Raw genomic sequence first — 23125 nt, forward strand, 5'->3', positions numbered from 1 at the left:
TGTAAAGTTCATAGGTTTAAAATGTGGGATACATCAAGGATATCTAGGCTAGTTCTACACACACTGTGAATGTATTGGATATCTTAAACTAGATATCTGCAGTAGTGGCAGCACACAGGCTGTGGAGGAAAAGGTTTTGCAGCCATTTATTTGGCTCCTTCTTAAATAACATGGATTTAGTCACTGTGTACAAGTTGCTGATAGTTCTGAACATCAGTTTGTGATGCACACACACACTGTTATACGCATGGACTTCAAGAGCATTGAAGGCCAAAACCAGAACAACATGCTTTTCGTGGTACCCTATGCAGTGATGGGAAATGTCAGATGTGCCTTAGGGTAGAAAATATTGCTACTTCAAGTGCCTGTACTTACTGAAGTTCACAAACCCGATCTTATTTCTAAATTCCAGCATTTTGGACATTGTTTCCTCCTATAACAAAGGACAAATCATCTGGCAAGAAGTGTTTGATCACAAAGCACAGGTAAGATGAGAAAATTAATAAGATACTTTTGTATAACAGCACGATATTGTGGGAGGCTTCCAAAGTAGGCTACTAAGTAGGTCTGTTTATGTTTCTTAAAAGTCAAAGCAAGTCTTCTGACATTAGCAAGTCTCCCCAGGTGTGAGGCCTCCCTTGAAATTACCATTTGTTGACCATGTAAAATAGGTGGGACAGGAACACCAGCATTGAAGTTCTTTCTGAAGGTGAACACAGTTAATATAATATGTTTTAAAGCGTCAGAGTAAAGGGTAGGGAAGTTTCTAGGAGTTTCCTTTTTTTTTTTCCCCCCTCACACAACTGTGTGTCTGATCTAGTAACACCAGATGCTTGGCTTTTAAGAGCTGGTCAGATATGGGGTGCATGAAGGAATCCTCTTAGAGCATTAACTGTCTGTAGTATAACCTAGGCTTCACTCAGAAGTGCTGTGTTTAAAACCAACAAAGAGATAATTAGCTTTAGACTTTGGGGGAGATGACCACAGGTAGCTTCCAAAATGTTCCTCTTCAAAACGAAATAGCCAGTTTTGAAATTCATGATCCTTTTTTCCTGATAACAGCAATTAGGATTGTCATTAATGGCTTTTTTTTGGGGGGGGGGGTGATCGGGGTTGTTTGTTCTGTCTTACCCCCTTTTAGCTGAAACCAGACACTGTAGTTCAAGTGTGGATGGCAAACAGCTATGCTCATGAACTGAGCAGCGTCACTGGAGCTGGGTTCCCCGCTGTCCTGGCTGCACCCTGGTATTTGGACTACATCAGTTATGGGCAAGACTGGAAGAAATACTACCGTGTTGAACCACTTGACTTCCCTGGTTTGTTACTTTTTTTATATGCATGTTCTGTGCATGAAATTTTTTGGTTTATAGTAAGGTGTAAATGGAAAGAATAAGGCTGTTTAGAGGGGTCATTCCATCACTGTGATTATAGTGTAATCAAAGGAATTTAATGTCAACTAGAACTCTGGAAAATTCTTAAATTTAAAAAAAAAAGGGAACTTTGCACTTCTCACAGGGAAAGGTGTTACCTTCCTCAGGATCTGATACTGGTGCTTGTGTGAGACAGAACGATGGACAAGGTGGGCAGGTGCCTCATACTTCAGGTGCGGAGTTGTGCAGAATGGCTGCTGGTAGACATATGTTAGCAAGCTTCTAGAGTGTGAAACTGTTTTATAGAAGACATGTTCTCTCCTTCTGTCTAAAGCTGATACACACATGTTATGCTTTCCATGGGGCTTTTATTTTGTGCAAGGTAGGTCTCAGAGCTGATTAGGAGAAACACCTGACTAAGTGGTTTTTTCAAGGAATGTTCTGCATGTGATAGAATGAACAGTTTCCATCAGGACTGATATCCCTGAGGAATGTCAGGAGGCTGAGGAATGTCTTCAGGGGATAAAAGGTAAAATACTTTCTGAAAGAGAGGAGAAGAGGCTTCTCTGGGCAAACAGCCTGGTGGTTCTCCATTCAGTAACAAGACTACTAAAATGTTAAGTTAGTGCTCAGAATAGTTTTATATGACCAAACAAACAACTGAACATCAATCCTTTCTAAGTATTAGAAAATTAAATTTTTGATATATTCTCATCTTCTGGAAAAATAAAAATTCTGACCTTCTGCTTTGAATTCAGGATCTGAAGAACAGAAGAAACTTTTAATAGGTGGAGAAGCCTGCCTGTGGGGGGAATTTGTGGACGCAACTAACCTGACACCAAGATTATGGTATGAACTGCTTTATCATTAGGTTTTCAAAAGCCAGCTGCAAGGATCTTAATTAATCCAAGAAGACTGTATGATAGTGGTGACAGTGCTCTGTGCTGAACCTGAGCAGCTATAAAAAAATTTTATCTATTCTTGGTTATAGACCACACCTACTCTAAAACTTAGTATACCTTTACAGGCCTCGAGCAAGTGCTGTAGGAGAAAGACTCTGGAGCAGCAGGAATGTGACCGACTTGCAAGATGCCTATAGAAGGCTGAGGAATCATCGCTGCCGCATGCTCCGGTAAGATTTAGTGGCTACAGTGTATCTTGGTTCTCATGTCTTATAACCAGTGGAACAGAAGTACAGACCTAAAGTGCTGACCTGGAAATGAAGGGAAGAGAGAGGGAGTGTGGTTTGTATCCACAGAAGAGGAAGAAAGATGCATTAAGATAGGAGTTCTAGACAGTTTCACAACTAACATTTAGGTTTTCCCAAATGCTGGTGCATAGTTGGACTGCAGCAAGAATGAAACATGCCATTTTATTTCTCTACAAAAGTTTATGACAATTATTGAAAATCTCAACACTATGTGGAAGTATTTCAAGGTAGAAAGAAATCAGCCTTTTAGAGAACAGGATACAAAAGCAGTTATAGTCAGCACTTAAAACTGAAGCACTCTGCTTGTATTCCTGTAGGTGTCTTAAAATGATTATCTCTTTGAATCACTGGCATTTAGCTTACAGTACACACTAGCTCCTTAAGAGCTAGCGAGTGACTGAAGGACTTGTAAGTTTTGATTTGTTGGTTTTATTTCAAGCTGGCTTAAAATAATGCTTAGGAAACTAGCTATGTGTAAATTGTGCTATCTTCCTCCGTCATGAGAAAAATAGATACATTGAGGGAGTTAGCAAATACATGTTAAAAACAAGATTAAAGGGCTTTAAAAACTTATGCCCTATTACTTAACAGGATGGTGCATCTCTTGATGGGGCTTAAGAAAACAAATACAACTGAACAGTGAAGTGAACAGTGGCTGTACCACTAGGATTAGGGTTTTACAGTGAACTAAGCCATGTTAGTCCTGGACCTGGTTAACTCTAGTGCTGCATCTCCATCTTCTTCCTTAACACTGGTACTTGTATTGCTGTATAGGGAGCTGGCTGGCTGATGACAGCTGCTCTCATGGTGCTGGCATGAGAGATGCAGGGGCAGACTAAACACTACTCCCTGTACTTACTGCACATTTTAGCACCAGAAACTAGTTTAAAGAAAAACTGCTTTGCTGCCTTAGGGTGAACTATTCCTGTTAGAAACTGACTACCTTAATAAAAGGACATGTCCTCCTGAAAATTATTCTTTTGATACAGGTTTTGAACAAGAAATACACTAGAGAAACCATCCCCTTTCCAGTGATGAAATGAGCATTCCTTAGAGCTGCAGTTCTGTTGCCTTTCATGTATACACAACCTCCTTAGAATTGTGCAAGCTCAAAGAGATGATTTAATATCAGGCTATTATAGTCTTAGTGTGTGGGAAAAGGATTGTGTTCCTACTTATGTTTTTATATATGGTGTATACATAGACCATGGCAATTGTAGAAGGCCAAGGAGACTTTCCAAGCAGAATGAACAGCTCTGGCTTGCTCTGCAGCTGGTTATGAGGGAGTGAGGGAATGGATGGGTAGCACTTTGTAACAGCTCGGTTGTGGTCACTGGAAGAATAACTCTGCCTATTGAAGGTTGAGGCCACTGCTCTTGAAATAATACAGTGAAAGCAGTAGCTACTATTCAGATCTAAATTCAACTTCCCCTAGGACACAGCAGCCCAAACTGAAATGATAATGGGAGAAAGGAAACAAAAAGGTGGGCATCTATTCTAGAGGCCTAGACACCAGCCCTGTCTTTACTAAGTAGAGTAGGACTTGCTTAGGTGCAGCAATAGTTCAGCTGAGGTAATCCATTATTCAGTTTCTTCCACTGCAGCACTTTTAAACACTAGTAGCAGTAGTATCTAGTCCTTAAATATTCAAGAAGCAGAATTTTGACTACAACTTCTTTAACTCTGAAAATTTTTTTTATACTATCTTACTGTACCATCATAAACTACAAGGGCTTGGTTAGTTTGTTTTTAAAGCCACATGAGAACAGACTAATTTATGATAGTGTAAGCTGGAAGAAATCTTGGCTCCCCCCAAATATGAATGAAAATTACATAATTAGAGCTGCATATGCAGGAAACATGAGGGTTGGGAGCAGGGAGAGTGTGCAAATGTGAATTGATTTATATTTGCATGTTCTTATAACTTCTTTTCAATAAAAGCTGTAAATTTTGCATAACATCAAGACAACTGGGTCCTGAATTTAAGCTTTTCAACATGTTTGCTAATAGCTCGGTAGCTCTGATTGAAACAGAGAACTGAAGTACAATTAGAAGTAGAATAGGGCCCCTTTTCGCTCCCTAGAGACGACATCTGTTATTTCTTGGACATAGTTTTGTTTATAGAATGGAGTGCCAGTATCTCTCTTCCTGCCTATACAAACAGCCAGTTGTTTGATTATAGTCATACACATTCCACTTTATTTTAACAGCCGTGGCATAGCAGCCGAACCGGTGTTTGTTGGATACTGCGCCCATGAAGGGAGACGGCCGTAACTGCTGCAAAGACTTCTCCTCAACAACCTGAAGTGCCTCTGGGGTATGAATATGTATTTGAATCAAGATTTAAAATTTTCACTTTTAAAATAAAATTGTTTGATAACCTTGTTGGAGTAAAAATGGTTGTTTTTAGGGTTTTAGAAACTGGGATTCTTCACTGTGAAATCCTGAAACTTGATACCATAGTTATTAATTTTAATTTCTTTACATTCTAAAGTTGAGAAAATAAAGCTAAGACACCATTTAAATAAAGAGCAAACTATCTTTTTTATTTCAAAGTATTTTATCATTTGCCAGTTTTCTGGGTAACCAGATAATTGCAACTCATAGCAAATCAGGACTATTATAGCTTAATTCACTCATTCCTAAAGGTAAAAAAAAAATCCTCCGTCATCATATTGCAGGGTGGTAGGTAGGGATTACCATCGTGGAAGAACTCTCTCTTTCTTGTATTTTTTTTGCACAGATCTTACTCAATTTGCAGAAGTATCCATTTCACCTACTTGCTAAAGCAAACTCAGGTAGAAGTTACACCCAGTCCTGAACTCTCTTTCATAACTAGTTGCTACCAGTACAAGAAGTAATACTTTAGTTGTACTGTTTAAAGTGCATATTAACCATATACTTTCATTCAGCTGAAAACAAATGATGACACAGACTGCCGAAACTGTAAAGTTATTTCACTGATAGACATAAACTTCACAAACTTTATTTACTAAATTAAGAATCAGTTCTCGTGGCACACTAACATGCACTTAGTCCTCATTTCTGTGAAAAGGATGTGCATCAATTCTCCTTACGGATCTTATCTGTAAGATAAAAATTTGCAAAGCAACACCTTGTGGTTCCATACCTGCTTTGCAATTACAAGGCTGTGCCATTAAAACAGGCTCTTGAACTTTCCCCCGCAGACAATTAAGAGCCCAGTCTGTTCATATGGCTGCTGACTCGTCATTTACCACCACCAGTTGGTCCCAGGTGAACGTACTGGTGTACATATGGAAATATTTAACATGGAGAATAGAAAACACCGTTCTACAGAGTAAAGTGATCACACCAACCCCATCCTCCTCTGAAGAAGTGCACTTTGCTCTTGACTGTTCAGGGCTTGATAACTGGCAAGCTCCAATGTGAAGGTTGCTGAGCCTGATGTTAAAGAACGCAGAACTGTTGAGTAGCCCTGGACAAAATGGAGATGATGTGTCACTCAGTTTAGGATAAAGGGAAGATGAGTTAACACAGAGAGAGAGAGAGTGTCAGAAGTATACTGCAACATACTAGTAAGTTAATTTTTTAACATTATTAAAAGTGCAAAACATGCATGAGTCAATAATAATATTTTTTAAAAACTATTCCCTGTAAAACCTGTTCTAGCAGTACTTACTACTTCTTTGACTTACACTTCAGTATGTGCTGGTTTAACAATCTGAATTGGGCAAAAGAACACTACTAGATTTGTGGGCACTTCCTTTGGACCTTCAATAATTAAAATACAGTAAAAACCCCCATCCATTCTAAACTTATATGTAACAAAAAGTGAAGCCATTTTTTGAAGCATATAAAAAAATTAGTTTTACCATTAGTAAGGTAATCACATACCATCATTTCTGCTAGTGGAACAGCAGCAACCACAACTCTGTTATCTTGACGACTCTGGATTTCCTGAATACTACCTCTCCGCTGTGCAAGATCAGAAAGTGCTGCACTGAGGTGATCTTCACTTACTGTGATTTCTAGGTTCATCACGGGCTCCAGTATTTGTATACCAGCTTTTTTCAAGGCCTGCACAGAAAGGAAGGAAGGGACATTACGTCAATGTATTTTTGGGGGTTTGTTTGTTTGTTTAAAATAAAATTGACGTTATAGGTACTTCTATCGTGAAGCTAACACCGTCTCTCAAATTCTCTACCTTCAAAAGCTGTAGAATTCTCAGCAAGGGCATTACACTGACAGAGCAGATCAAGTACCAGATACGGATACACACAGATTTTCCCAGCAGTATATCATGCTGCTGTATTCTTCAGCAGCTTACAGTTTCAGTGTACCTTTTGCATGCAACGGGAGACACAGGCTGATACCATTGTGTGGGAGGTGTCCGGATGCACTGTCAGTGATTGCACTGTCACATCTATATCCTGAACTGGGAATCCAAGCAGAGGTCCTGGGTGGGCCAGTGTAGAAGAGCAGAAAGAAAAAAGCAGATTTGTTTTTCAGAATATTAAGAGATATGCAAAAAATTTTTCAGGATTGATTTAAAGCTTCTCACTTTCCTCTTTGCTCTCTCCGTCCCTGTCCACCCCTGAAAGAATGTGACTACTGGTTGTCTTCCTCGTTTTGTGATTTTGTCATTATCTAGCTTTGCCAAAAGAGACAAAGGAATACTTTCTTACTCTATCAAAAACATAGATAGTTCTGAGAACAGTAAGTTCCTGAGTGTGCTCATCCATACAACTGTTCCCGAAAATGAAGCTTTTAAAAAATACACTGTAGTATCTAAAACTTGTCTATTGAAACAAGATCTCACTTGAAAAAGTAGTGAAACCTTTTCTTAAACCAGAAGCCAGAGTATTTTCTACATCTTCCTTTTCAACACAGTATGATCACAGCAAAGCCTGATACTAACCCACCACCACAACTCCAGGGTTAACTCAATTCCATAAAGGATTAATGACATCTAGCATCTCAGACAGATTACCTCCCTCCAACCCAGGACTCTCAACCAAACCAAACTGTATTAGACTAGATGTGAGGCCATCTGAGAAAAAACACCTTGCTTTTTTCTTACAGAGAACATGGCCAGATCTTTTTGGGGTTTTAATGGCATCAATTTTAGGCCAGAGACAGCACAATTCTGAAGTGTCTTCAAGGAGCATGAAGAAAAGCACACAGCTAAGAGTCATTCCACAGCCAGAGACGGGAGATGCTTTCCAATTCCACATAGCAACATGGAAAAAACACTTCGTACAGAGTAATTCTCATTTGTCAAGCCACTACCTGTTAATTTTATTGTAAGACAGAGCTCTTTGGCCACACGTAATTAAATACTTCCTATTTTTAGTCAAAAGTCAAGGACACTTTTAGTCCTTGAGAAAGCCCTCACTTTGCAGTTAGGTAAGGCTTTACTGAAAACTCATGGATTTTATCTATTTGCCAAAAATGCATCAGTAACACCAATAGAGTGCGGTGTGTACATGTTGGCCTCTGAAACCATTTCTGTCATGAAGTAAACACCTTCTCTCTTAACAGCAGATTAAACCAGAACTCCAAGCTCACTTTAGAGTGACTGAAATGAAATCAACCTGAAAACCAAACCAAAGGATGCTGACTTCCATTCTTGAAATAGGGAAGAGTGTTCGGCAATTTTTGTAGTTAAGGAAATTTCATAATTTTGCTTTCCATCTTACATGTTAGTATGTACTACTTTTTAGTTTTCAAGCTACCAAGGAGTGTTTCCGTCTAGAAACTTGTTAAATTGCTTCTTATAAAAATATTAGACTAGTATAGCTGTCATAGCACTTCCTTTACCTTGAATGCATGAATTCATGATTCCATTTTCTATAGCTCCTTGGAGTTCTTTGGGTAGTTCTCCAATAACACTCTCAGTATAGTCAATGATGGGTTTTGTCATTGCTCTGTCCCCTGACCTGGGTCTCACCTCTAACTCTGCAGTAACAAAGTGTCGTTTATCTCCTACTGTTTTGTCCAGTATATCTGCAAGGAGGAGGGAAAAAAAGTGAAACAGCCATTTGGAAAAAAAATGCTAATACGTAACATTAATCTGAAAGTTAGTCATATATCATTTAAAGTACATCAAGTTACAAATCCAGAAACAAGATGTTCCTTCCATTTACTCATTTTACCTGTAACTTGGGCAGCACTTAAGATGGTTTCTCGGTATGCTATTTGAAGAGGTCCCAAATAAGTCTCAATTCCATATTCACGTTTGATTCGGTCATGAATGATCTCTATGTGTAGTTCTCCCATGCCACAGAGGATAGTCTGGTGAGAAGACAGTTGAGAGAAAGTGGAAAAACATCCAAAACTCAGAGGTTTTATTACAAATGCTTTAAGCAAAGATTTGCATGCTTTGAACTGTCAAAAACCTTCAATACTTCAAATTCTAAGGACCCTAGAGAGAAAACACTGCTATATAAGTCATCTGACAGTAACACACGTGAAAGTGTAGTCACCACTACTGTGACCGCTAAAAACAGGTAATCTTACATTATCTTAAAGACTATCTAATTCAAACTTTTTTAAATACAGAACTGTCAAAAACATGCAGAGCACAGGGTGACTTCCTCTATTCTGTAAAGCAGAACTGCACAAGGCTCCATTTTAGTTTCACACACTGAACTTTGTATATACAACATTTAGAGAGTCCTTTTTATTCAAGAAAATCTCAATATGCAGATGAACTAACTTGAGAGTTCTAAAACAAAACTTGGTTATAAGGGGAGTAGTAAAAGATTCATCTTACTTGTCCTGTGTCAGGATCTATCTTCACTTTTAAACTTGGATCTTCACGCTGAAGGCAGCTCAATGCATTATCCAAGTCTGTACATAAATATCAAACATTATATGTTTGATATAAAGTGATTCAGTAGTCTGAGAATTACAGAAAGTGCCTAAGTATCACCTTCCTCATAAGGTCAAATCTTAGAGCAAGCAAAAGGACCCTAGAGAAGCACAGATTTTGGCAAACAAAGTCAGGTCAAATTACAAGTAACCTGAAACTTCTGATTTTTTCATACAAATTACCTGCACTACAGAGTGCTTTAATTTAATTATTTAATGTACTATTTTGAGAGTGATATTTTGTGTTTGTATGGAGACAGACTGGAACCTATAAATGATTCGTAAAAGTCAATAAAAAGTATTGATCCTTTTGTACAGATAAGAGAAATTGTCAACTGTTAAATGATTTACTTAAATATGAGTTCAACATGAGAAGTTCAAATGCAAATACAGATACTATTTTTTTTCTGATTCCCCATTATCTTAACTGCTGATGAAAGCAGCTACAGAATGATAAACTAAGAGCTGAGACTGCATTTATCTGCCTTTTTATCTTTGGGGAAAAAAACAAACAAAAGCAAACTAAAACATCCAACCTCCCAAAATCAGTAATATTTTACAACCCAGTTGCTCAGCCTACAGACATGTTGCTCCCATTCTGTGTTATACCTTGCTCCATTCCACTATTTATCCCTCCTCCTCTTCGCTCCCAACCAAGCTCAGCTTTGTTAGAATAAAGATCCAGAGTTTAAAGGGTTATTTCCAAAAAGAGTCAAATAATCAAGTCCTCTGGTACAGACAGTTGGGAAGACAGTAAGATTACAGCTCAGACTGCATGGATGAACCCTAACTAGACACAGAGAAGTCTTGCTAAGTGAAGACATTACACACAGAGTAATAAAACTGCAAATGCCAACTGAAAAAAACCCCCACATTTCAAGGCTATTCGTAGTCATGACATATGTACAGCACATCAGTGTGACTGCAGCAAAACTCAGCATGAGTGCCTCTATCTCCTACTTCTAAATGAAGAACCACTATTCTTCTAGACACAAAAACAAGAAAAGTACTAATACTAGTACTGCTTGATGTAGTAATAGCAAAGGATATCAACAAACATGATCTAAAATACAACATCAGTGCAAAACACCAAAAAGAGCCTTATTAGATCACTGACTGATAAATTTGTGCAAATCATTCATGTCAGCCAGGTGGCTGCATTGTACCTTGTTGTTTGGCCATTGAAGGAGGTTCAATTGTACAGAAGAAGACAGGGTCAGGGACCTCAACACCTGCCAGCAGAAGGCTGTCTACATCACTCACAGACCTCTTCTCCCTGGCATCCTTTCCAGCTCGGCGTGCTGCAGCGACTGCTGAAGCCTTTGATGACACTATGGTATCTCCAGTGGCACTCTATAGATCAGCACCAGTGAGCCACAAGACACAGGAGGGGGAGAGAAGGTGATGTAAAAAAAAACCAACAAAAACCTAAAAAAAATCCCAAAACCCAAATGCATCCCAAAGCTGGTTACATTTTAGAAAACAAATGAGATTCATGCAGCCTGTTTAGGCAATAAAACACTGAATTATTAAACTAATAGAAGCAAGCATGAAACAAATTTATTTCAACTTGAACTGTTACTTTTGGGTAACTTATTTGGAACATCCTTCTCCATCCCCACAGGAGGTCTCTTTGTGGCATTAACATTGTATTTTAAGACTTACAGTATAAATGTATGCTTGAACCCTAATAAAATATACCTTCAGCTTGCAGTCCTTTACAATCAGCACTGCAGCTTCCAGTTCAATTATTGACATTTGTACATTGTGATATTTCATTTTAGGAAGAAGTACATGTAAATGTACTTCAAATAAAGCAAGTTTACATATTGACAATATTATCAAGAACACATCTGAGATACAATACCATAGAAGTAGAAAGCACATTAGTCAAACAGGCTCCCTTACAGAGTCAGTATTTTTTATTACCTGTTTTAACCCAACAGTAAGAGCAATGTTGCCAGGCATCAGTGATGGTATTTCAATGTGCTGATCAGCAAAAGGCAGGAGCAGCCGGCTCATTCTCTCTCTAAAAATTAAATTCTTGTATTACTTGGGACTTCAACAGACATTCCATTTCTACATTAAAACCAGGCCTCTATCTTACTTACGTGCAACTTTTGTTAATATTATATACAGCTGACTGAGGTTTCAGTGAACCTGAGTAAACGCGAACAAAAACCAGTGGTCCACGACATTTATCATGGAGAACTTTAAATGCTAGGGCACACAGGTCATCCTTGTACCACTGTCTGCAAAATAAAAAGAACAAAATGCATACTTGTAGAATTAAGCCACTCAATCTCACAGTTACCTAAACTTCCACTCATTTAAGGAATGATGTGTTTCTTATTGTAATACTAATAGAGGCAGATTTTAAAAATCATAATTTATACCAAAAAAAAATAATCTAAGCAGTTCCAGCTCCAGTAGGACATGTAAGATGTCATGTGATTCAGTCAACACTAAATAGGATCCCTAGACCACATTTTTGTAAAACAAGATTATTCTCAGATAATACAAAGACTCTGAAGTGCTAGTTTGACAATTGAAGATAAATGCATACAATTCCTGTAGTGCTGACCAAAGTAGGTTCAGTACTCAAGTGTATTTTTCTGTCCACACATCCCTAAAGTTATTTAATACCTAAAAAGGGTAAACATTTTTAAAGAATATGAATGCTTTGTTAACATCTTTTATTTTCTCCTTTTATGCTTTCCTATTTATTTTTCCTTTTTCCTGAACCTCCTTTTCTACCTGTACTTACAGAAACTCATATGAACGTTCATTAGGTGCAGGCAAGTACATAGTAATGGCATCCAGTAGTGGCTGCACTCCTTTGTTCTTCAGTGCACTGCCACAGAGTACAGGGACAGCTTTGTGAGCAAGAGTGACTCTCCGGATAGCAGACTGTAACTGCAAAAAAGAAACTATTTTCTGTTAACAAATGAACTACAATTTAGCCTTACATTGCACTCCAGCTATCAGATATTGCTAATTAATCCCCAATAAGTTTAAAAAATATATGTTTGTAAATACATCAGTCATCCAAACTCATTTCGCTGCTTTTAATGAGCTCCAAACCATAAACCCAAATGTTTAGATGCTAAAACAGGAGACACTGGTTTTAAGATTTCTAAACATTTCATACACATCTGCAGCTGTTCTTTTACTAACAGTACCTTTAATTCAGAATTTTGTACCTCAACACTTTCAACATGCAGTGCGTGAATATCCAACCAATTCAAAATGGTTGAAATGCTACTTTTGTTAATAAGAAACAGCAGCTCAGTCACAAAGTGCACTGAGTCTACCTGGAAGTTCCACTCACCTTCCCCTAAGCTCTTTTGCAGCAGTCTAACTTTCAAAACAAAAAACAAACCCACTTTCCTGAACAAACGTACCCCTCTTTTAAAATTGTGCCTAGCATGCCCAAGAATCATAGGGCATTTGTATAAAATTCATACTAAACACAAACACATTCTGCTCTAAATTCACAATACTGTTAATTCACTGCAAAAGCTGGTATGATTTCTTTCTGTTGATAAATCTGCAAAATCATTATCTGCACATGCCAAAGGAATAATCTCCATGTGCCAACCCAGCCCCTTGGAATAACAGCTAGCAAACACCTGTTTATGAAAAATGAAATGTAAAAATTACCTTCTCAGCTGATATTAAGTCAAAATTTTCACTGTGTTCTCCTAGAACCAGTTCAGCAAATTCATCATCCAGATCTGCAACCTTAAAGAGAATAGTTCTTTATTATTTGGCATACAGCAGTTTTACAGACAAGACGCAAATCTTACGTAGGATAGATAGCTAAGGAGAGCAAAAACAAAGCCTTTAAAGACATCAGAGATCAAAAACTCAAACCACAGAAAAATATGTAAATTAAGGCTTCAAGAAAGGATGTGGGAAAAAACATTAAAATACACTTATAAAGCTGCTGTCAGACAAAACATCAGTGGGAGAGAGAAAGCTTGTATTCCTCCTTGAAATGGAAAAAACATCCAGCCATACAGTGACAGCCATGGGGGGTATAAATGACTGTACTTCAAACCTGCAAATATGGCAAGGTCTGAAGTAAGCAGAAGTAACCTTTGCAAGCCAACAGACACTCAGCTGGAAAAAACAGAGAAGCATCAGGACATTTTGACCTTCTTCATGTCAAAGGCTTGTATGTCCAAGAGTATATCTGTGTTTTCAAACTGTACCGCTTTGCTTGACCTGTAACTCAACTACTCTGTAAACCTTGTCTCACATACATCCTTGCACTGTCACAGGCTCCTGCTCCATTTGCAGGAAGGCACTTGCCCCCTCTAACGGCTATGAACCAATTGACCAAATTCTGAAATAAACCCTTGATAAGAAACCCTTGATAAGCAATTAGAAGTCTAATTGGGCTAATAGTTAAAACATTACAGGAACCAGTTTATTTAATTAAGTGAAAGTAAAGTGTGCAAAATGGCTGGTATTCAAAATACTAAATTTGACAGTGTTTCTGATAACGAGTGTTAACAGGATAGAAAGCATTTCAAAAAAGATTTTATGAACACAAGGTTATCTCAATTATCCCACTACTGGTCCACCCCTTCCTCCTTCAGGAAAGGCCCAGAAAACAAAGGGAGGAAAAAACCATCAGTGTTCGTATAAAGCTTTTTATCTGACAATACATTTCTTAAGATAAAAGGCTGAGTAATAATACCCCCATTTAAATCCTGGTAAGTTTGAAAACCAGATTGTGTATGAATTCTACTGAACTCAGAGCAATATAAAACAGATCTCCCTGATTCTGATGTTTCAAAGGAAACTGAAAGCCTACCATCACCTGTTTATGCACTTGCACAATGTTATTCAAAGCTTTATGAAAGGCAGCATTTCCAACAAAACAGATCAATTTATGATTGGATTGAGCTGCCTCTAACACAGTATTTACTGCCATTTTGACCAGCCTGCAAAAACCTATCCACCTTCTAGCTGCCACTCCAGAAGAGTATGGACACCCTTCAGGTATGTAGGTCAGGCCTTGCGTGAATGTACCAAATATCCTTTAGCATCTAAGACTACAAGATACCATATTAGCCAACTGCATGACAAATTTAGTGTCTGCTTTCTTCAGTTCCCTATCTATAAAGCAGGGAGTCTTCCATTTTGTACAGCCAGGGACTCCAACTCTCTATACTCAGCATGTTTTGCCATCACATATTAACATTTCCAATGTGCGTTAAGCAACTTTGACAGATGGAAGTGAAAAAAATCTGCAGTTCAGCAAAGACAAATGCAGAATCTTGCCCCTAAAACAGAACAAATCCAAGCACTGATACAAAGTGGGGATCAACCAGTTAGGACACAGCTCTGCAGAAGTCACCCAGAGGGTCCTGCTGGACCCTATGAGTCAGTAGTGTCACCTTCCAGCATCAAAGGCTAACTGCATACTGGGCTACATCCACAAGAGCATAGCCAGTGGATCAGGGCAAGCAGTTAGTACCGTCTACCCTGCACTTGTGAAGCTGCATCTATAGTTCTGTTTTTAGCTTCCCCAGCACAAAAAGAAACCGACAAAACTGTAGGAAGTTCAGTGGCAAACCACTAACAGGGCTGAAGCAGAGAGATGTATTTGGTCTAACTTGGAGAGGCAAATGCTGTCTCTTAACACTTCAAATGGTGGTGGTGGGCCCACTTCAGGGAAAACAGAGCTAGATTCTTCTCAGAGGTACACAACAGAAGACCAGCATGGCTGCCACAGGTCATACATGGTAAATTCCCACTGGATAAAAAGAAATAGTGATGGTCAAGCACTGGGGCAGGCTGCCTAGAGAGACTGTAATCACCATCCTTATACTTGAAAACTCAACTGCCTAGAGAGACTGTAATCACCATCCTTATACTTGAAAACTCAACTGAACAAGGCCTGAACAATCCCATCTAATGCTGAAGTCAGCCCTGCTTTGAGCAGTTCTCTTAGCCAGAGTCACTTAAGCTACAGAGCCTATTTTTCCTACTGTTCTAAGTAACAGTTTTAAATACATTATGCATTTACTTTAGAACTTTACTTGTTCTATTAAGGTATTTCTGGCATCCTGGACTTCTTGGAACAGGTTTGGATCATCAGCCTCCAGCAGCAGCTTTCGTTCAAAATTTTTTCCATCATCCAAATCAGAAGTAGGTTTCCAAATTATTTTTTCCTTAGTCACGATATCAACCAGTCCTCTGAAGGTCTTGGCTTCCCCAATGGGCAACTGCAAAAACAGCAGAAACTTTAGATAGCTGCAAAAAATTATGAAAGGAGTTCCATTTGAAAGAAAGCTTACCTGTAATAGCAAAGGTTTTGTCTTCAACTTTTGTTTGATGCTCTCAACGGCATACGTAAAACTATATAAAAAACCCAGATACTAAGTTACACAAACTTAATTACATTAGTAAAATACATCTACCACTCCTTATTTACTGCATAAATTACTCCAACAATTACATAAAAAGATGTATTTGCATATGCATTTGCATAGCATATAGTAAGTACTAACATAATTGGGTTGCTCTATGCTTAACAGGAAAACTTTATTAGAGACATTCTCTTACAAGGTTTTTAGCAATGATTAAAATATCTGTCTAAATACCTTGCCCTGCTTTTGTCCATCTTATTTAAAAAGCAAATTCGTGGTATCTGATGTTTGTCTGCTTGTCTCCAGACTGTCAGAGTTTGTGCCTAAAGCAAAAGACAAAATGGAAACATTAGTGCCAGTAGCTGAACTGTGTACTCCCCAATACCACTGAGGTTCTGAGTTCAGAGTACAGAAGGGAACTGTGCCGAGTGTGTTCCAACGATTCCATATGTAGCAGCACAGATGAATTTCACAAGCAGTTTTGTCTCTCAGCTCTTGTCACTTCCCTTCCTTCACTAAGAACATGCAGGAACACGAGCAAGAGAAGACATGGAGAGAAACTAAGTATTATAGAGGACATACATGAATGTGATGGTTTCACTCTAGGCCTTCCTGGAGACCAGCTCGTAACCAGGAAGGAACTAGGAAGGTGATCACGGAAGTATTCCATGCTATTCCTTTACATAACTTGAGGTATAAATAAAGCCAGCAGAAGGGACCTCGCTCTTCCTTTCCGCGAGGTTCGAGAACGGTGGGTCCCTGTCTCGGTCTGACTTATCTGGAGCTGAGGCCTACAGCAACTGCTGTTATCTGCCACGCGTGAGGGGAGAGTGCTGGGCTGTGTCTGGCCATCCTGCTTGTCCAAAGGGAAGTGGTGAGATTTTGCTAGTTCTTTAGTTGGCTGGTTACTGGGTTTTTGGATTGTGTAGACTTGTTTGGTCTTTGCCCTTTTTTTTGTCCTGTTTTGTCCTTTTCCCTTCTCCCTCCCCCTCTTCCCTTTTGGGGAGCTATTTAGGATTTCTGGAGTTGTGGTGTATAATATTTTCATTGTATATATCTATCTCATATGTAAAATATATATATATTTTGCTATAGCTTTGGCTGCTTAAATCGTTTTTTTCTTCCCTCTCTGGGAAGCAGGTCCTTGTTGTCAAGTTTCGGGGACTTGGCGGGAAGCCAGCTCGAAACTTGTACAATGAATAAACCTTTAGAATTTATTGCCAAAGTACTTCAAGCACACACAGGCAAGCATTTCTGTGGCTACACATACAACACTAAAACTACTGTAGTTTTGCTAGTAATTTGTGCACTGCTGAGCCATTTATCATACATATATTTATTTGAAAGTTAAAACAAGTATATATAACAATCACTTAAGATTCCGAAATAGTCCATTCCAATACATAGAATAATGCAAGAATTTGCTACAAAGTTGTCAAAAAAAACACAAGCAAATCTAATTGTTTTGCTCTTGGGGTTGGGGCTGTGTCTCAGTTCAGGTTCACATTTGATGGCGCCTAAATGTTTTCCAACAGCAAGTTAAATAATGTGACTTACAGTGATCAAGAGTTCTCTCATCCCTTATCTGGGAAAAAGGTATGTTCCATGAAAGACAATGATTTTGCATATAACTTTTCTACAGAATTGGACTACTGAAACACTTCATGCCATATAAAGTCTAATTCTACTCTGCCACCACTTTTTCTGCACTACAACCCAAAGGCCATGTTAAAAAGGCCATTGGGCAAGGAGAAATTCTGGCTGAAAATTCCAATTTTCTACGTGAAATCTGAAAATGAGAAATTGACAGACATTCATTTCTTTCCACTTGTGTAGCTAGCCAGAAGCATTCACATCAATCAATGTTTGTAAAAGACAGCCACGAACCAACAAAACCACTCCAATATTTAATGGTAATCCCACTTATTTGCTGCTTGTTACCATAGAAATGTGCACTACAGAACTTAAAATTAAGTGCTCAGCTTCTTGAAGCTGACAAAGCATCAAGAGATATAATAGAGTGCAACATCTCTGTACAGTACTTCAGTCTGATTTAAGTTAACAGACGCTGCAGGAAAATGAATGGGAGTGGCTGGGGGTAAAATTAGAGAAAACTGGGAAGTTATATTCACACTCTTAACAGAAGTTGTAACAGTGTGGAAATCATAGGGGGACATGCAGTTGCCACTCCCTGGATGGGATGTGGTCAGCACACCTGACTTCCCACACACAGTACATGCTAAGGGGAACCAAACAGAGGGTGGAACTGAGCAGAGACACTGAGGCCAGGCTCTGTTGAAATCCTCGCACGAGGAGAACTTAGTGGTGGGGGAAGAAAGATTTCTTACTGTTGAACAAGCAAACGTGACAAGATCACACATATATGCCTCCATCCTAAAAGGTACCTCAGATGTAATATTGACCTCCCCAAGTACAACCACCCCCCACTGTACATGAGGTATGACTAGAATCACTCAACCTCTACTTAAACATAAAAATAGTAATAAACTGAATTAAAAATGGGGAGAAGTTAGGGAAGACTCCATTGTAACTTCTAGGATCAGTCCATGGGCTGAACCTGTCTTCCCCCCATAGAGATGCCTATTGGGTAAGAACCATACTCTAACGTGCACTGAATGGAGCCAGCTTTTGTTAGGGACTAAGCTTGTTAGTACGTAGCTTTGAATACATTTTTGCAGCCAGATACTATCACTGGCAATCTTCGAACCTTAACCCATCACAGTTTTCTGTTATATTAATAAAGAGTGTTATTCCATAAACTGTTAAGTTTGAGTCTTTCAAGGGTGCTAACAGCTGCTGCCAGCAGGTAACATACTGGCCTGTGGAGGCCCAGGATGCTGCTGGTTTGTATCCCTGAATCTTTTCTGAGGCATTGACAGACCAATTAAGGACCCCCCCCCAAGGAGGGGGTCTTTCCACTCGCATGTGACCCTGAACCAGTTAGCTGATCCACCCTCTGATCGAGTGGACTGTTCAGTAATGGGACACTGAAACTGGTCAGGGACAAGGGTCTTTACTTTCCTGGGGCACTGAGACACTAACCAAACAAAGAGGGTTTGAGAAAATCTCTCCCCTTTCATGTGACAGATGCACATACAAAAGAAAAATCTACCCGTTGTTTTTACCTCAACACCAGCTGAAGCATCAAACACTGCTACTGCTCCATCCAGGACTCTTAAGCAACGCTCAACTTCCACTGTGAAGTCCACATGACCTAAAAAAAATCTTCATTTTATACCATCATAATTCAAACAGGCAACATCAACAGGTTATTACAAATTTAAACTATTTTTTTTTAAGTCATGTCAAAACAACTCTTTCTTTACTCGCAGGGAACTACACCCATCAGTCTTTGAAATACACAAGATTGTTACAATGCGATCCTAGAACTGAGTAAAATTTAGTGTGGAAATATCTGAGCTCACCTTACACAAGCTAGATTAGGCATCAGCAAACAATAATTATCCAAAGCTGAACAGAGTTCGGTATAGGCTTTTTTACTGATGCAATTAAACTAACTAAATTTTGCACCGTATTTAAAACTAAGACATTCTACAACACTCCACTTCACCCACTCTCCCTTAGTAATAACAGCAGTACCTGGGGTGTCAATCAGATTGATTCTGTAGTCCTTCCAGTCAAACGTAACTGCAGCAGACTGAATGGTAATACCACGTTCTCGCTCTTGTACCATAAAATCTGTCACCGTGTCTCCATCATCAACGTCTGTAAACAGGAACCAGAATTGGGTAGGTAAACAATTCAAAGTCTGAAACTGTCCTTGAATACAGTTGTCAAGAGAGAGTTGGAAATACTGTCCCTTTTATATATATGTATAAGCTATGAAAATTAGCCTTTTTCAAAACAGTATAAGGTCAGGTAATTTACCCAAGCTCCCCTTCCAAGGAACAAATGGTCTGCAAGTCAAAGACTAGCAATTCCAACAACCTTTTTATTGTTCTTAATCCTAGTAACACCATGAGAATCTTAAAAACTAAAGCAAAGTCAAAAATCATGAACAAACTACAGCTTTAAAAAACCTGGCTGCACTGACTGTGCAGAACACGACTGACATTTAAAAATTTGGTAATCAGAAGATAATTAAGTTAAAGTCAAAGTAAAAACAAACAAACAGAAAACACCAACTAAGAGGTTGGGTTTTGCTTATGGATTTTGTTTTTAATTTTTAATAAAAAGAGAAGTAGTTCCACATTTTTAAACAAGCAAGACACCAAGTTCAAACGTTCCACAAGCTTAACATTTTCTATCACTGTCATACATAGTCAAGAACGGGGAATGAAATTTAAAAGGTCAAAAATCACAGAGGCTGCTGTGACCCTTTCAATCTTGAAAAATTCTGCAAAAGTTCTTGTAGCAAGAAATTTTTTCAGAGCTATGGCTTTCAAAAGAAATGGATACTTTTTCTCAATCTAGTTTCTTTAAAGGTCAAAAGAAAACTGAAGAAACAGCTTTACCAGAAGGGCCAATGAACAACAACTAAACTAAGGAGATCCTCTAATTAAATGTTAAACAAAACATAATGCACTAAAAGAAAAATATGAACCTATGATCTCTCAAAGTGCAACTGCCTTAGAACATAATGGAATGTGCATTTAAAATTCCATTAAACCACAGCACAACTTCGGAACAACTGGCTTCTACATCAGGTATTCCACCAGCAACCTCTAACTGCATTGCATGTTACTGTACATTATTAAATCTCTCAAAGCTACTGAAATACAAAAAGCATTTCTAACCTCCAAGTGTTCTTATGTATCCAGAATAATACAGCATTCTCTCTGTTGTCGTAGTTTTGCCTGCATCAATGTGGGCCATAATGCCAATGTTTCGGATTCTGCATAAAGTGAAAACATCAGGTTTAGTGCAATAATTTTTTTATTCTGTGATATTCTTATTTGCATAAACAATTAATACTTACTGAGAATAACATCTCGGATTAATAACATCTTTCCTCTACTGCATATGGGACACAGTGTACATTCCGATACTGAAAGACGCTAGTATTGAAACAGTGTATTGAACAGTTTTGCAACAGGTTTCCATGCTCCACTTTAGGGAATGCCTCTTCTTGGGCTCATCCTCACCCATCTGCCCTCTCCACAGACAGAAGCACCCTCTCATCCATCCCAGTCCCTGACACCTGATGCCCCAAACAATCCATTGCATATATTTCCTTTATGCTCCAAATACAGCATCCATTGTTCCCGTGATGCTGTCTTTGATTCTGTTCAACTCTTCCTTTCTAAAGTACCTCATCAGCAGCTTCCAGAACTGCTTCACTTTTTCTGTGCAGCACCATTAACATTCACCATTAATGCCAGCTGACCTCACCCTCAGGACAAAAGTAGCCTTCTAAGGGAACTTCACCCCTAGGATATTTCTTTGGCAGCTCAGTCCCCAGTTACCTTGTCCTCGTCTAATGTGGCTGAGTGCTCCCATTAACACAAAGCACACAACAGCAGAGGTCTAGTTGCCAACACACCCCTTCTCCCTTTTTCAACTCCCAACAACACCATGGATTTGGAGCTTCCCTACAAGCCCAGTTTTGGCTATGATGATGTAAACAAGAGACAATTCCAGACCTTTCTGACACCAACAAGTGTTCTATATTGAAATGTCACAAGGGTAAAATTAAACAAGTACTAAATTTAAATTAAACATGCACATGTGACAGGTACAGCAACAACTTATAACTCTTCATCACATCAATTGCCCTGACTACCAGTTACATCCAAACAATAAGCCAGCATGACGTACCTGGATATATCAGGATTAATGACAGAACGCAGAGACTTAACATCTCCTGGAGACAAACAAAATTAAACAATTTTTAAGACTGAACCCAACGTAGAAAATATATTTAAGAAAACTTATAAAAACCTTACTAAAAAAAAAGATTCAGAGGCACAACTCGTGACAATCTGTAATCACTACCATCTCAAATTTCTAAAGATACGTACTTAGTTTTCAATAAATCTCTCTCTCAAAAACAAAAAAAAGAGAGAATCTTTAGAAACAAGAGGAAAAAGCCAACACAGAAAAGTATCATCAGCACAGTAACATCTTACTCTGCAGACGCATGTCTCAGTTCAAGACAACTGTAATGCTGAGGTTCATCTGGACTGATGATTAGATAATTAACTTATACCTGGTGGAGCACTGTAGTTTCTCAGACTGCAGTTTTGCTGTGTCACACTTACAACTCTCATTTTTGTCTTCCTGAAATACACCTGCTTGAAAGAAAAAAGAATTATATAGAATATTTATCATTATAACTAATTATTTAGTTACATTTTTGCCAGTTATACAAAAATAAACTAAAAAAATATATCTATATGAACAGATACCGTTGTTATATATTCATATAAGCTGAAAATACAAGCTATTTGGAAGTAGATGCTTGAAGATGATGCCCACACTGAGGTTTACACCAAGTTCGATCCCAGTAATATTTGGGATGTCTAGTAAAAATCTATTGATATCTATCAAAGTATGTTGCCAATAGCCACATTGTTTTAAATATGTCTAATTATTTTTGTAAATAATACAAATTTAACAATTATAAATGTTAAGTAGTCAAAAAAATTACATAAAAATTATAAATTCATCTTCCCATTCCAATATGAAAGTACCTGTTCTGTTTGGAAGCCAACTTTTAAAGGAAAAGAAAAAAGAAAAAACCACCACCACCACAATCAAAAAAGTTTACTCAGAATAACCCAAGTATTTCCTTTGCTCACAGAGAAAGTACCAAAATTTGGGGAAACTTTACCTTATTGCATAAACTTGATGACTCCAATAAATCCACTGAAACTCTCCTCATAACTTTCCACATTCTGGCTCCACTCTTTGATGCTGTTCCCTGACAAGGTAAGTAAACCACACAAAACATTTATGACGAGAAACAGGTTGGTTGTATCGCTTTGACATAACTCAATCACAAGATTTTACTCTTGTTCCAGTCAAATCAGGTTAACGCTTTGCAAGTTAAATCAGTATCATATCTGTAAAAATAATGTTATTAAGCCTTAACAATGCAGCACAAATACATGCCCATAAACACTAAGTATATTCCTCAGAGAAATTTTTAAACAGTAAAGCAAAATAATGAACATCAGAGCTTACACTAACTCTCAGAGAAGCTCTAGAGCACCGATTACAGATCAGCGAAGTGCAAATAGATTTTCTGGTCTTGAAAGAGAACAGGTTGCAGGGCAAAATATCTATTTAGGGCAGAAACAACAGAAAATATTAAGTATTAC

At 38.3% G+C, this 23125-nt stretch overlaps 2 protein-coding genes across 10 annotated transcripts in view; one reads left to right on the forward strand and one right to left on the reverse strand.

The window, feature by feature from the left end:
* Positions 1-5109, forward strand: part of HEXB (hexosaminidase subunit beta) — a 17479-nt gene extending 12370 nt beyond the window's left edge. For both annotated transcript variants that reach the window (XM_027709934.2, XM_039384576.1), the window contains 5 exons: positions 413-485; positions 1142-1316; positions 2129-2219; positions 2398-2502; positions 4791-5109. In XM_027709934.2, the coding sequence (XP_027565735.2) occupies positions 413-485; positions 1142-1316; positions 2129-2219; positions 2398-2502; positions 4791-4854 (508 nt within the window). In that variant the 3' untranslated portion in view covers positions 4855-5109. The remainder of the gene's footprint in view (positions 1-412; positions 486-1141; positions 1317-2128; positions 2220-2397; positions 2503-4790) is intronic.
* The window catches only part of GFM2 (GTP dependent ribosome recycling factor mitochondrial 2), a 19336-nt gene continuing 1310 nt past the window's right edge, over positions 5100-23125 (reverse strand). For 3 of the 8 annotated variants that reach the window (XM_039384572.1, XM_027709927.2, XM_039384575.1), the window contains exons 2-21: positions 22636-22725; positions 22012-22096; positions 21621-21666; positions 20600-20697; positions 19443-19568; positions 18968-19056; positions 16056-16144; positions 15750-15810; positions 15492-15677; positions 13099-13179; positions 12203-12351; positions 11547-11687; positions 11365-11464; positions 10602-10788; positions 9338-9414; positions 8718-8856; positions 8383-8568; positions 6903-7018; positions 6457-6639; positions 5100-6037 (exon numbers count right to left, since the gene is read on the reverse strand). In XM_039384572.1, the coding sequence (XP_039240506.1) occupies positions 5909-6037; positions 6457-6639; positions 6903-7018; positions 8383-8568; positions 8718-8856; positions 9338-9414; positions 10602-10788; positions 11365-11464; positions 11547-11687; positions 12203-12351; positions 13099-13179; positions 15492-15677; positions 15750-15810; positions 16056-16144; positions 18968-19056; positions 19443-19568; positions 20600-20697; positions 21621-21666; positions 22012-22096; positions 22636-22725 (2358 nt within the window). In that variant the 3' untranslated portion in view covers positions 5100-5908. Of the gene's footprint in view, positions 6038-6456; positions 6640-6902; positions 7019-8382; positions 8569-8717; positions 8857-9337; positions 9415-10601; positions 10789-11364; positions 11465-11546; positions 11688-12202; positions 12352-13098; positions 13180-15491; positions 15678-15749; positions 15811-16055; positions 16145-18967; positions 19057-19442; positions 19569-20599; positions 20698-21620; positions 21667-22011; positions 22097-22635; positions 22726-22988; positions 23122-23125 lie in introns of those variants that run through there. The other 5 variants (XM_027709926.2, XM_027709925.2, XM_027709932.2 and 2 more) reach the window with 4 other exon arrangements.

Source organism: Pipra filicauda, unplaced genomic scaffold, assembly GCF_003945595.2.
Source record: "Pipra filicauda isolate LSUMZ 115617 unplaced genomic scaffold, ASM394559v2 scaffold35_size7292922_pilon, whole genome shotgun sequence".
NCBI lineage: Eukaryota > Metazoa > Chordata > Aves > Passeriformes > Pipridae > Pipra > Pipra filicauda.